Raw genomic sequence first — 15,230 nt, 5'->3', positions numbered from 1 at the left:
GTTTTTGTGCATATGTACGGACTCATGTTTATCGAGCCGTGTGTGTGTGTGCGCATGTGTTGAAGAAGCACCACGTACTAAATTAGCTTTCTTGTGACACGTGCGCACCAGCGGATAAACAAACGGCACCGGGTGATGACATGAGCAAGCTCAACTTGAACCGTGTGTTTTTGTATTTTGGGTTTTAAACCTGTAGGGGAAGCCGTGTGTCAAAATAGATGACGGGATCACAACATGGAGAAAATGCTAAGGAGTTGACAAGTAGAAAGTATCGTTTGTATTGAAAATATCGAATTCCACATTTTTAGGATGAAGGTTTTGGAACGTAAAGGCCATCTAGAGGTCGAGTTGTATGGTCTCCATGTTAGTGCTTCACCGTGCCGTGACTTTGTGACGACGACTGAGAACACACAGCCCATAAAATCCTGCAGGTATGTACCGCCAACGTGCACCCGCCACTCATCAAAGTTGATGGCGCTATATAAAGCCAAACGGAGCTTGTTGGGCAACCACGTACGTGTCAAGCGTTAAAACGTGGCTTTTTTTACGACATTCAAATGTGTTTCGATTCAGTTGCTGAGATCGTTGACTTGGGCAACCGCATGCTAAGCGTTCATTTTGTGACATCAAAATGGGTTTTGGTGAGTCAGTGTTGACTTTTTTTTCTTTCTTTTTAGATATACAAACTTTATTTTGAAAAAAAATTATAAATATATATGTAAACAAATTTTGTTCAAACCAGTATTAAATTTCAAAACAAGATTCTGTTCTAGTCCCACCCCTTATTCCTTGTCAAATTGTACCACTTAAATTCACCCTGTTTAGGTTATAGCAAATAATTTCGATGGCAAGTAACAGCAAAATCAGGCAAATAACTAAAACACAAAATGTAAGCGAAAAAAAAAAAAAGTACATTTCTGGATACAAAACACTCATGATGATTTCATGAGTTTTTCTATTCTTTTTCTGTTATATATCTGTTTAATATTTCCGTTTTAAAGATGTATTTAAATCTACCTATTGTTTTGCATGCTTTAAGTTCATTCACTGCAACTGTTCTATTCTGTAACTCCTTTTATTGAGACACAGTGAAGCGTCATATTACCGCTACTTTCTAACTGGTAGTTTTTTTTATAAACATTTGGTGTAAAACATTCCTTTTACGTGGGGTGACCAGATGTCCAGTTTGGGGACAGTCACGTTTTTGAACCTTCGGTGTCATTTCCTGACGGATTTTGCCAACCTCATTGAGTCCCATCCTGGGCTCTCTCATTTTTTTCCCTCTCCCATATGTGTGTTAATCATACAGTTGTAATAACGATTCATACCATAAACCCATTAAAATTTCCTCCCTGTTGACTTCCAAATTCACGTTGTCATTCGCGTCCGCATGTAATCGCTAGATCGTGTACATACATTTTACTTGAGTAACATTAAAATGTGTTTGTATGCACTCGGTAAGTGTGTTGAACTTTGGCTAACCACGTGTTAAGCACTTATTACTTTTGGGACATTTAATTGTTTGTCAATGCGCCGATGCAACGGGCGAGGTCGTCTGAAAGACAATCCCGATTCGGATCCTGCTGGCGGGTGCTGTTTATATCACTAGTGAGTAACCCGATGCACTCAAACAAATTGACACGTTATTATGATGTTTAAAATCCAGCGAGGCAATGTTGTGAATGTTTGTTTTGAAATGAGGACTTGCCTCATGCTGCGTCTAGAATAACTTCCCTGGATTTCCTGGCTGTACAAGAGAAGGGTTAGCGCTTTAGCAGCTAACTGTTACTTCCAATATGGCTAACTAGCTACATCAAAAAGATGGTCAGGATTTGAGGGAATAAAAATACTAAAAAAAAAAAATTGTTAGCAGTAAACACCCCTATGACTACAAAAATGACCCAAAATATTCCAAAGTAGTAAACAGAAAATACACAAATGTTGACAAAATATTAAAACATCAAATCAATCAATCAAAAATAATGCAATAGAAAATGTTGTACAAAAATACATAAATATAATACAATGTACTTATGTGTGATGCATATTTATATACACAGTATGTACTGTACATATACGATATGTGTATATATTTTTAATATAAGAACGATGATCAAAATACAAAATGTTCATGTAACAAATACAAAAGATTAAATGAAAATATTAGATTCGATTTGGAAATATAAAAATGGACAAGTTACACAGATTTCATAGGACAAATGAAATCTGTTTCATTAAAAAAACATTGGCCGAAATGTATAAATATTCAATAATAGTGTTATAAGCACAAAAATGAATGAAAAACATATATAGGTAGGAAGTTGAATCTTAAAGATGTTATCTGCCATGTATAATTTTGTGCTTGCTTATTTTTGATTGAATGAGTCGGTGTCGCGTTGACTGCTGTTGGTGACGTCACCTGTTAAATGAAGACGATGACCTGCACTTCTTTCCATGGCACTGAATGAAGTACAGGACTGTGTTTCCAATGAAAAGCAGCAGAGGGCAGTCTTGTGCTATTATTGGCGTGATGTCTCCCTGCGGATTGGAGGACGACTCATATTAAAATACATGTATGAGGAACACGTATAAAAGCTATCGACCGGAATTTTCTCCGAGAGCCAAACTAATCCTTACTATATTTACCCCCCAAAAAAGTCTTAAAATACGACAGACCAAAACAAAAACCCAACACAAATATTAAAAAGAAATACCAAATCATACTAAAAGAAATATTAGATGAGGGGTTAAAAAAAACTGAAAACGTCAAACTAAATTCTTAAGAGCTGTAAGATTTAAAAATGTTCAAATATTAGGAAAACATACTCACATATTAGACAATATATAAAAAAACTGGTATTGTGAAAACAGATAAAATAGAGAAAAATGTCACAAAAATATATCTAAAATATTACAGAAAATTACACACATTCAAAAATACAAAATCATCAGAAAAAATACACAAATATTTGATCAAACACAACTATTAGCACCAGCCCCATGAAGTTGATTTAAAAAATGCATAAGGAAAAAAATGAAAATGTTTGCTTAAAATTACAGAAATTTTCTGAAATAAATCTGAAAAATAAAACATTCACTGAAAATATTTTGATTAATATAAAACCGTGATTGTCGTTTGTATCTACTATACTTGTACTGTTTTTGTCTTCTTTCTTTCTCCATCTGCTTGCTTTTGCTGCAAGCAGCAGACCAAAGAAGCCAAACAAAAACTGTACTACTGTCAGAAACGCTAAACACAGTATGAACGGCAACCAGTCTGAAATGTTATTTATTTTTTTATTTATTCACAGAATGCAGTTAGCTTTCATGAAAAACAATATTTGTGGACAAACAACTCCTTCCTTCTCTTTTCCATTTGCTGTCACATTGTAGAGTCGTTTCATGTGTCTGTCTTCACATCCACACAGTGAAAATGTTTCCATGTGGGAAAGCGGATGAGTCACGAGCATGAGACCGAGGAGGACGTGGGAGACTCGGAAGAGAGCGCAGATGAGAAAAAGATGGAGGAGGAGGAGAAGGCAGGGGAGTCCGTTAGAGAAGGGGAAAGTTCTGCCAGGGTCCAGTAGGAGCCAAAGAAAAATGGTGGGTGGGAGCAAGAGGCAAGAAAACTTTTTAGAGTTGTTACACTCGAGTCTCTTTCTAAAGTGAGCCAGAGTTGAGTCGGTGTTGTTGGCCGCTAGCTGGAGTCAATGAATCGATGCAGCTGAATCATCAGTCTGCCGTCTAGACTTCGTGGTCTTATACAATTGACTTTTTTTCAATTTGGGACACTTCCTGTTGATTTTGGGACACATCCAGATCATTTCCTGTTGATTTTTGGGGTGCTTCCTGTTTAGTTTGGGCACTTCCTGTTGATTTTTGGCACTTCCTGTTGATTTTGGGACACGTCTGTGTCACTTCCTGTTAATGTAGTGGCACTTCCTGTTGATTTACTGTCACGTCCATGCGGGAAGTCCGCTGACTTGTGTGAATGAACTGATACAACGGAATGATCTGATTTGGCTAACGTTGAATAATTCCAACCGACTCTGCGGAGTCAGCTGGGAGTCCGTAGTGAGTCCGTAGTGAGTCCGTAGTGAGTCCGTAGTGAGTCCGCTCATTTGAATCAGTGATCTGGTACAACCGAATCGCCCAATTCGGTTGACTTAAGTCACTGAACCCATGAAGCCAAATCTTCCAAGTTCCCTGTGATTCCAGAAACAGCCAAATCCAGAAGTCCACCAACTCAAGTCAGAGACCCGATAAAACTGAATCTTGTGATCCTATTCAACCCAATCACCCGCTAAACTTGAGCCGCTGAACTGATAAGAGTCGAATGATGCGATTCTGTTTTCTTTCCGATGCGTCCGCCAACTCCAGTCGGTTACACTTAACACCCGAACGTGCTGAGTCAACAGCGAGTCTGCTCATTCAAATGGATGGACGGATGAACTTATAGAACCCAGGAAGGGCCTTTGTGGGAGTTCTGGAATTTGGCCAAATTGGCTTGCTACAAAGCAAAATGTCCGACTTCCTGTTCCATTTCATCTCAAGCTCCCTGAGATTTGTTTGTTATGATAAACATTCAAATGTGAACCCAATTTCTTATGGATCAGTGGAACTACTGACTTAGCCAAATTTTTTTCTTCAAACTTTCCAGTGGGCGCTACTGAGTGGCTTTTACCAGACTCAAAGAGCATCTCACCAAATAAAAGTGTGGGTGGGGGGAATCCAGTTTGTTGGGCTAACACTGAGCCTGCCGGAGTTCCAGAATTTAACAGTTTACCGCTGCTCAATCTGTAAGTCATTTATTGCCCCCTCGACTTTTATGGCTCTTGTTGGAAAGAGGCGTCGCCAGCAAGTGTGAGTCATCGACGTTCGGACGGCTGCACGTGTGCTGCTTGAGCAGTTTGAGTTAGAAAAAAAACAAACGAGCGAAGGAACAGTGCTCTGTCATTTTTAATGCCTCACCACTCATCAGAGCAGTCAAGCCAACCACAAGGACAGGATCACTGGAATCATCTTCAAGTTGGCCATTATTCCAATAAGTCGCCATCTTCAGTGCGAAAATGGAAGCCAGCGTGCACCTGATGTGCAACTGGACCCGTTGCCCCCCGACTGAGACCAAAGCGTCTGACACCGAGCAGCTCCGGAACAGGCTGATTGTCTTTCTATTTGTAATTTGCGCAGATTCAAGACATTCAGTGCTGGAAGTAGCAAAGCAGCCCCAGAAAAAAAACCTTTGTGTGTGTTTCACAGGAAGCACACCACACAGACATTTACTTACGTTTTTCATGAACTGATTCTTTTTTTTTCTTCTTTTCCTTACTTGCAAGCCAGAGTTGAGATGTTAATTGAATGGGGACTAATACAGGAAATGAAGAGTTTATTGCGATAATATTTCAAGAATCCCGAGAGATGTAACATCTGGAAAAACTGTACTCGGTTGAGGAAAAAAAAAAAAAAAAAGACATCCGCTTCTCACTTGGCAGAACAAATTTACTTTTTTTCAAGCGTGATAACATGCGGCTTTTTACACTGACGTCTCTCATGGATCAGCCATTTTCTAAATGTCTTATCCTGCTCTGGATTAGTCGAGTTTATCCAGATAAAACTTCTACTAAAAGGTGGACAATACACTCCAGACCAGGGTTCACAGAGTCCTGCAGGTTTGAGATGTTTTCCGCCTACCAACACACCTGATACAAGATCAGGATCGTTATCTGGCATGATGATCCACTGATTAAATTAATCAGGTGTGCTAGTGGGCGGAAACATCTAAAACCTGCAGGACTCTGTACCTCGAGGACCGGAATTGGTGGTTCACAACCCCCGGTCCTCAAGTACCCGCATCCTGCCTGTTGTCCGTGTCTCCACCATCCGTTTATAAACACACGGACTTGTTTTTTCAAATGCACGTCTTTGATTGATTCAAAAGACAACCAAAAGAGGGAGCAAACGAATGGAATGGAAATCGACATTCTGGTCAATGCACGTGCCACAAGTAGAGAAATGAATTTTTTTTTTTTTTCAGTTCTGAGTGGATCTGATGATTTTTACACCTCTTGGTTGAAATAAAAAGGCTACTGCAATGGAAATGGATTCCATTTCCACTGCATCTTTAAACCAAGAGTGCCATCTAGAGGAGTAAAAAAAAAAAAGAAAGAAAAAAAGCTTAATTTCTCCTTCACTGGAAATAACCAAGACCATACGGATGTCCCTTGTGTCTTTTAATGTTTTAAAGAAACTTATCACCTAAAAGATTCCCGAGCGTCCGAGCACGGTTTGAAGGTGGCCTTTTTCTGTCGTTTTCTACCTAAATTGAGTCCATCTTCGGAATTGGCCCCATCACCACCAAATTGTTAGCTGGCATATCCAGATGAGGCGCCGTGGATCAGACAAAATAAAAATAAAAAACCATCAGAAAGAATTGGAAAAACTGATGAAGTTTAAAAAAAAAAAAACAAGATCAATCAAAAACCAGATGTTGAATGTTTATTAGAAAGTCTATTTTATTTTGTGTTCTATAGTCAGATGAAACACAAGTTTCAGTAAATGAAACAAAAACAAAGACAGCTGAAAAAAATACATTCTATCTTGAAATTGCTTTGGTTTGTTTGAGGCAGTGGATCAAGAAGTGCACTTTCATGTATTTGCATTCAAGCGGTTGCTAGCAATTGAACACAAGCCTCGTGTCAACTTTGTGTGTGCGTGGATTCTGTGGCAAACGATTACACGGGTATCGCATGACATGAAAAAGACAAAAGCCAATCGGTGAATGTGGAATGTGCAAGCCGACACGAGAAGCTTGGCGAGTGATTCGTGCGAGTCCTGAATGTAGGCAACAATTTTTGACCGCTTGCTTAAGTATAAATCTGCACTGCAAAAAAAAAATCTTGACGACTTGACTGTACAAAACAAAATGCACATCATTACCATCTGCAAAACAAACACGAAGTAGCACCAGTAGATCAAAACAAAACACAACAAAAATCATGCGGCAAATGGTGTTGCTTTTCATTTGTGATAGATGATTTTGTTTATTTTATTTTATTTGAAGAACCATCTGAAGATATTGGGGCGGGGTCAAATCCATTTGTGTGGAATCCAGTGCAGCCTCCATTCGTACAGTATGACCAGTGTGGATTGTTCTCCTCAAAACACAGGTAAAGGCTGGCCACGGGTGCGATCCGTCTCCTATGTGCTTAGTGACGCCATCACCCCTTGCTTGATGGCAGCTGGGGACAAATAGAGAAAGTCACATGGTTGCCATCCACATCACACACACACAAAAACCCCATTAGAATCTCGACGATTCGACCCGAACCTCAACTGTCTTCCAAAGATTTATTCAGTATTACTATGTAACCTTTTGCACGTGTTGAACGTTAACACTGCAATTAAACCAAACATTTCCTCAAATAAGTCTTTTTTCTGTAAACGTTTTTTTTTCTTGAAATATATACAATTTACTCAAAATAAATATACTACTAGCGTACATACATTTTCAGATTTTTTTTCTTTAAAAAATGCACATATATATATATGCATTTTTTTGAAAAATTTACATTTTTCATAAATACATTATTTTTTAGGGAATATGTACAATTTCCAATAAAACAAGCGTTCCCCCCTCAAAATATGACTTCTTATCCTGAAAATATCATTTTTTTTCCCTTGAAAATGACTTATTTGATACTTAAAAAAAAAAAAAAATTGTATTAATATACATGTATTTTCCCAAAAAAATATTCTACTACGTCCCAAAAATTATGCACACCCCCAAAACAAACAAATAAACAAAAACAAAATTGCCCCCCCATTTTTTTTTTAATGTCTTTTCCTTAAAAATCCCCAAATATAATTTTCTTTGTACATACAACTTTTTTTTCCTGCAAAAAAATCTGGAATTTATTTCTTTGAGAGGTATACTTACTTACATTAATACACAAAAAAATTTCTACAATATGTTTTTCAGAAAAATATACTTATTTAAAAAAAATCTGCAGAAAAGTGTTGTTCTAATAATATACGACTTTTCTGCAACATTAAATGACCATTCCTCAAAAAATGTGACTTTTTCCTTAAAAACAAAAACTGTTTTTTTTTTTTTTTCTCCCTCACAAAGCTCATTTGTTGCCTTTTTGGACAATGTTTTCTTTCATTTGTCATGTGTTGTCAGCAGTGTGAAAAGCCTCTTACCTGGTTTTCCACAAGCCTTGACGCACTGTTCGTGCGTGTCGAAGCGATTCTGATTCCCGCCGCAGCCTCCGTACCAGAAGCGCGCGCAGCTCTTGCTGGGCTCGTCGTAGTGCCACTTGAGGACGAACTTGGCGCACGTGCCCTCCTCCTTTGGCAGCTGGCAAATGTCCACGGCCGTGGAGGCCGCTAGTGATAAACCCAAGAGAATCATTGTCAGTCGTTTGAGGTGAAAAAACATTTTCCGGTTGGAATTGGAATGCAAAATGATGAGACAAGAAATGGAAATGTTGAGTATCGAACCTGGAGCCGGGTGCTGCTCTGCCTTGTCCACTTGCTGCTCCTGAGGCTCAGGCTCAGGCACTGCACCCACAAAAACGCATTAGAACAGAGTTCATACAACCGTTTGGGTTTGATGTTAAACCATCATGATAATTATTTCAAGCGTTTTATGTATTTTCCACCATTTTTAATTTTTCAAATCCCCCCCCAATATTACGGACGAGGATTAGGGCCAGTGAAGAGAAAGAAGAAAAAAAAAAGGTTGGCAGTATCTCACTTTAAAATCAGAATTCTGAGAATCCTGCCAAACTTTTTTTTTCTCTCAGTTTTTTTTTTCAACATATCTAAATTTGTCGTTTCTAATATTATTTTAGATTTGTGTATTTTATTGTTGTATCTGACAATCATTTAGTATTTTCATTTAATACAAGAATTTTTCTAATAGAAGAATTATTCCTGAAAAAAGGACGTAAATATGTTGCGTATACAACACATGATATTTTTTGAGGCTGCGCGGTTCGGATAAAGGATGTATGTAAATACGTACATTCATGAACTAACGAAACAACGGCGCGTACTTACCCGTTTCTGGTTTGTCCAGTGGCGTGTTTACTGGAGCGGTGATAACCTGGCTGCTGATGATTGGTCGCTGCGCTGCCGCCTCTGTACGTGACAAAACAAACAATGTTCGTCTTCTGCAGGGCCACGTTAAAATATTCAGCACTTTAAGCTTCGGTAGTAACCAATCTTGCCACAGTAACCCGGAAAAAATAAGTTACTGATTACTTACTTAATTACTTTACGGATTACTTGCATCAAAAGTTAATGACTTGATTATAAAAAGGAACCACAGGTGGCAAATCCAGGTCCAGAAAGTTGATACCCTGCCACAGTTTGACTTTAACCCCAGGTGTGCTAGCGAGCTAGCTCCATTGGTGCTCGTTTACCTGCTAGGGAGATAGCTAGCTAGCTAGCATCAAGGGCTAAAGCCAAACGGTGTCATTTAGCCCCAGGTGCTAGCTAGCTAGCTCCATTGGTGCTCGTTTACCTGCTAGGGAGCTTGCTAGTTAGCTAGCACCAGGGGCTAAAGCCAAACTATGTCATTTAGCCCCAGGTGCTAGCTAGCTAGCTCCATTAGTGCTCGTTTTACCCGCTAGGGAGCTAGTTAACTAGCTAGCATCAGGGACTAAAGCCAAACTGTGGCAGGGTTTTTACTTTATGGACCTGGATTTGCCATCTCCGAAAGGAACTAAGATTACCAGTTCCTTTAATAGTAACATTGAACAGATACTGACAACCCTACTAAACATGAAAATGACAGCCACTTTTGTAAAATCAAGTAATCAGTAAAGTAACTAAGTTACTTTTTCAAGGTGATTGTGGCGACACATTAACTGCTCGTAAGAGTGTCAGGATGTGAAAAGTTTGCAGACTGACTGGTGGTGACGATGCCCTTGTGGGTGGCGAGCACGTGGCCGTCGGCGCCGTGGCCCGTCACCACGGCGTGGTACGTCTGGCCGCTTTCCAGCTTGTGCACGGAAAGCTCGGACGCCGACACGTTGGTCTTGACGGCCAAGGCGTGGTCGTGCAGTCGCGTCACCGTCACTTGGAAGTAGACGAAATTCTTGGGATCCGGGTTAGTCCAACGCAACTTGAAGCCGCTGCGGGTCACGTTGGACACGTGAAGCTCCTCCGATTCCAATGCTGATCACACAAAATCGCAAGCAAGCAGAATTTGAGTGGTGGAAGACTCCAACAGTGAAAATTTGTTCTTAGAATCATTCAGCTACTTTTTATTTTATTAGATTTTTGTTTTTTTTTGTCTCATACTTTTATATTTTCTAACATTTCTTTGACTTTCACAATATTTTGGTACAAATACGTTTTGCATTTTCTATCAATATGTTTGTATTTTTAATCAAATAGTTGTCCATATTCTAATTATGTCTCCATTGCATTTTTACTGTCTAGTATCTAATTACTATTTTTACATCATGAAAATTTTTTTGTCTTTTATTTTCTTTAATTTTTATTATATTTGATAATTTTAATCTGTGTTTTATGTTATGTTATTTACTTTGGTCTCGTAATTTGTATTCTCAAGTTAAGTGACTTTTTGCCAAATTTTTCTAAATATATAAATAAAGTTCAATTTTATGTTTTTTTTTTTTTACACATTTTCTGTTATTTTTGCATTTTTTATATAATTTTTTTTTTTTTTTACCAATGTTGTATTTTCCCCAAATATTGTTTATAATGTTTTTGCGCAGTATTTTGTTTTTTTGTTGTCTGGTATCTTATTTTTGTATTTTATTTCAAAATAGCCATACTTTTTTGCCCATTTGTATATGTTGTCTAGTAATTATTGTACAAAATTCTTTGAAAGAATGCTAAAAACAACATCAGTTTTTTGCTTTTGTCAGAATGGAGCTTACCTTTGTGCTTTACTGGATTCGATTCCTGCTGCTTTTCGTGATGTTTTGTCTGACTCCTGTAAACGAGAAGATCACGTGGAAATGTGATTAAGATGATCATGAGGCCGGTGATACAAAAAGAAAAGAAAAAACTCACTGGGGTTGTTGTGCAAGAGTGGTGAAAGGGTTTTTTAGCGGTTGGTCGCTCTGGAACCACTTGCAGTGTTTGGACACTTCGGGGGACATGAAGAAAGCGTTTTCAACTGCAAAGGAAGACAAACGCAAATTAGACAGAAAATGACAAAACAGAAATAATGTTACAGTACAAAACTTTGGTCTGAAATGTTAGTAAAAAAGTAATACAAAATGAAAAAATATCCAACAAAAAATAAAATAAAAATATACATACAATAGAAAATTCATGGATATTAGAGAAAATATAAAACTGGATGAAAAATATCAAAGAAAAATATTGTACTATAAACATTAAATATGTACGTATACACAAAGAATAGAAAATATTTTTTTAAATTGAAAAATATGAGATATAGCAATATTGTAGTTAGGCACAAACTTACTGCTGATGTACTTTGGCAACATCTGTCCAAAGGTGAGCATGTGCTTGTCGTAAAACTGCGTGATGACGTCCAACCTCTTGAAGAAGACGTCGGAGGGCTCGCTGGCCATGCGGGCCAGGACGCGAGCGTCGTTAGCGCTCAGCTTCTCGCCCACGCCGAAGATGACCAAAAAGTAGCCTCGGCACTTGATCTCGGTGGCCACTCGCACCAGTCGCTCCTCGTCCTCCTCCACGCCGCCCGTCACGAAGAGCGTCAACACCTTGCGGGGGCGCTGCAGCGGCGCCTTCTCAAACACGTGCTCCACCGTCCAGTCCATGGCGGCCGCCAACGAGCGTCCGCCTTCCAGCTGGGGCGTCTTGTCCAGCAGGAACTTGACGATACCCTCCGCCGACTGATGCTCGGTCAGGCCGATGTCCACGTGGACGGGAATCTTGGTCTGATTGTGTAGGAACTGGTAGGGCGCTTGTTGGAGGACGGCCACTCGAGCGTGATGAGCGGACGTGTCGGGGCTGGAGGACACTTGCAGGTGCTCCACCATGTGCGCGATGTAGCGTTTGATCTCGGTGAAGACGGCGGGGTACGTGCTCTCCGAGCTGTCCAACACGAAGCCCATGTCGATGTCCACGTCGGTCGCGAAAGACCTTCGGTCTCGGCCGGGCGACGGCGGGATGTAGTCGCACATTTGGCCTGGTGCGCAGATGTCTGGAAAAGAGCAAGGCCCGTTTTTTAGATCTGGTACCACCTCAAAAAAATACTTGCATAAGATTAGTAACAGGACCGAGTGAGCTGCAGTAACCGAACAACGAGAGTCCGCTAGCTTAATGCTAATGCACTGTGTAAAACGCCACAGACAGGCTAACAAAACTAGCATCAATGTGGTAGCCCTTTAAGGTACATTTGAACACCAACAGTAAAAAAAAAAGTACACATGACAATACTCACATGCAAATATTCTTTATCTTCTGTGAAAACAGAATATTACTAATATTACTACTATTTCTTATTAATATAATTTTTTTGTGTGTATATATATATATATATATATATATATATATATGTACTGTATAATGTTGTCTTTTTATTTTTATTTATTATGCATTATTTTACTATTTTAATTTTTTTAATATAGTATTACTAATATTACAGTTTTTTAACCATATGAGTTCCAATTATTTCTAATATTTGTGATTAATATTTTCTTTTTTGTCTAACGTTTTTCCTTTTTTTTTTCTTTGCTAAAATGGGTCATTTGGAAAAATGTCTTGGCTCGATTTTGAGATTCTTTAATGCTCTTACCAAAACAGAGATGGCAGTTCATGACTTTTGTCATGACTGAATCGAACTGCGAGCTTCCCGGGCTGGGCAAGACGATGACCTGGGCCAGTGCTGTGTTGTTCACCTTGTGGGCCAAAAGAAAACATCAGGTTAGTTTATGATAACTGTGAGACGTGTCAACTGACTGTCCAGGAATTCTTTTCAGACAAAATGCATCATTTTAACAACACAATGCCAGAAAAAGCCTACTAGAACATCTCAACTTCATTTGAGGTTAATTCTGAGCACTCTGAATGGTGGCACATCTGCTGACTCACATTCAACAGGAGTTTGATCGGTTAGTTCTGAACTAAGCCACATTATCAGTATGAGAGGGTGTGCATACTTTTGCAATCACATCGTTGTTTATTTTATACTCCCCATCTCAAAATGATTTTTTTAATCAATTGAATTATACAGCAAATAAGTCACATTAATGGTTGAAAAAATTGAAATGATTGATCTTTGTATAATTTTTTTTTAAATGACAAAAAAATTGGCTTCTAAATAAGGCAGGGATGTGTAGACTTTTTATATCCACTGTAGATGGATAGAAGGATGGTGGATAATATATTTTAAAAAAAGCAAAACAAAACACAAACAAAACCTAAAAATAAACAAAACAAAAACAACACAAAATAAAACAAAACAAAAACAGAAAAATTCCCATAAACAGAACAAAACAAAATGAAGCCAAATCAAACCAAACACACCCAAAACAAAAAACCCAAACTCCAAAAAACAACAAAACAAAATCACAAAAAGGCTCGCTCAAAAAAACAAAACAAACCCAGATTGAATTTGAAGCCAAGCCAAACAAAAAATCCCAAACACCCCAAAAATTAAAGAAAAGAAAAAACTAAATCCCAGATCAAAAAAGCCCAAACCAACCAAAATCCAACCTCACAAAACAAAACCGCCAAAAAGAAATCCAAAACCCAAACGAACCCAAAGAAAATCACAAACCAGTTTGGACCTGTCTGGGGAAAGGTGCCGAGGCATCATCGTTACCTGCAAGGCTCTGGCGAGGGCCCGGTCGTCGCTCTTGACCAAAAACAAGGTGGCGATGCCGGCGTCGTGGAGTCGCATGGCGGCGTTGGTGACGGCCTGCGCGTTGCCCACCGAGCCGCCCACGAAGAAGACGGCCACCTTCCTCACCAGGAAGCCGCTGCGCACCCTCTTGAAGGTGTTGTGCGCCACGAAGCTCATGGCCGTCTCCAGGCTGCGCCGCTTGTTGGTCTGCAGCGTCTGCAGGCCCTCCACCCGCCGCAGCAGCGCCCGCTTCTTCAGGGCGTCGGCGAAGCGCACCTCGGTGGTCACCTCGCTGTTGTAGAGCGCCAGCGCCACGCGGGCGCCCCTCGGGCAGTTGCTCTCCGACACGGTGATGCCGCCCAGCAGCCGCAGGACGGCCTCGCGCATGCCGTTGAAGGCCGGCCGCCCCACGTCGTTGGACGCGTCCAGCACGAAGGCCAGCTCCGTCGGGTACAGGGGGCACTCCAGCTTGCCTGAGCACGTCCACGACACGTTTTTTTAATCATACGCGCTCGGCGTGAACGCTAAGAGTGGAAAGGCCGGCGTTTGGTACTTACCGTAGCAGCACGCTGGTAACGAAAGGGAAAACAGTGAGTTAGACCAACGTTCGAGAGCATAAAACGTACACGCAAGACTAACAGGAAGTAACGTCATGTAATTCTGCATTTTGTCTCATTAAGCATTCTACGGAAGAGGATAAGGGGCCAGTGAGGAGAAAAAAAGGCTTGGCACGATTCTCACTCTATTCTCAGAATTCTGACTTTTAAGTGAGAATAAAGTGAGAATTTAAAGTCAGAATTCTGAGATTAAAGTCCGAATTGTAACTTTAATCTCAGAATTCTGACTTTAAAGTGAGAATTCTGAGAATAAAGTGAGAATTTAAAGTCAGAATTCTGAGATTAAAGTCTGAATTTTAACTTTAATCTCAGAATTCTGAGAATAAAGTGAGAATTTAAAGTCAGAATTCTGAAATTGAAGTCCGAATTATAACTTTAATCTCAGAATTCTGAGAATAAAGTGAGAATTTAAAGTCAGAATTCTGAGATTAAAGTCCGAATTTTAACTTTAATCTCAGAATTCTGAGAATAAAGTGAGAATTTAAAGTGAGAATTCTGAGATTAAAGTCCGAATTTTAACTTTAATCTCAGAATTCTCACTTTAAAGTGAGAATTCTCAGAATAAAGTGAGAATTTAAAATCAGAATTCTGAGATTAAAATCAGAATTTAAATTTAATCTCAGAATTCTGATTTTAAAGTGAGAATTCTGAGAATAAAGTCGGAATTTAAAGTCAGAATTCTCACTTTATTCTCAGAATTCTCAGAATTCTGACTGTTAAGTGAGAAGTCTGACTTTGTGATGTAGAGCTATGAATTGTGTGTGCGTGTGTGAAATTTGACTTTAAATTCTCAC

General features: G+C 39.3%; 1 protein-coding gene across 3 annotated transcripts in view; it reads right to left on the bottom strand.

Annotated features, from left to right (window-relative positions):
- Positions 1–6,480: 6,480 nt before the first annotated feature.
- Positions 6,481–15,230, bottom strand: part of col6a3 (collagen, type VI, alpha 3) — an 83,861-nt gene continuing 75,111 nt past the window's right edge. For all 3 annotated transcript variants that reach the window (XM_077579893.1, XM_077579895.1, XM_077579894.1), the window contains 11 exons: positions 14,377–14,388; positions 13,799–14,292; positions 12,770–12,872; positions 11,474–12,175; positions 11,053–11,158; positions 10,917–10,972; positions 9,919–10,185; positions 9,064–9,144; positions 8,503–8,562; positions 8,203–8,388; positions 6,481–7,238 (listed from right to left, as the gene is read on the bottom strand). In XM_077579893.1, coding sequence (XP_077436019.1) covers positions 7,198–7,238; positions 8,203–8,388; positions 8,503–8,562; positions 9,064–9,144; positions 9,919–10,185; positions 10,917–10,972; positions 11,053–11,158; positions 11,474–12,175; positions 12,770–12,872; positions 13,799–14,292; positions 14,377–14,388 — 2,108 coding nt within the window. In that variant the 3' untranslated portion in view covers positions 6,481–7,197. The remainder of the gene's footprint in view (positions 7,239–8,202; positions 8,389–8,502; positions 8,563–9,063; positions 9,145–9,918; positions 10,186–10,916; positions 10,973–11,052; positions 11,159–11,473; positions 12,176–12,769; positions 12,873–13,798; positions 14,293–14,376; positions 14,389–15,230) is intronic.

Source organism: Vanacampus margaritifer, chromosome 11 (genome assembly GCF_051991255.1).
Source record: "Vanacampus margaritifer isolate UIUO_Vmar chromosome 11, RoL_Vmar_1.0, whole genome shotgun sequence".
Lineage (NCBI taxonomy): Eukaryota > Metazoa > Chordata > Actinopteri > Syngnathiformes > Syngnathidae > Vanacampus > Vanacampus margaritifer.
Note: the sequence above shows the minus strand (reverse complement) of the source record. Positions and strands in the feature narration are given on the sequence as shown.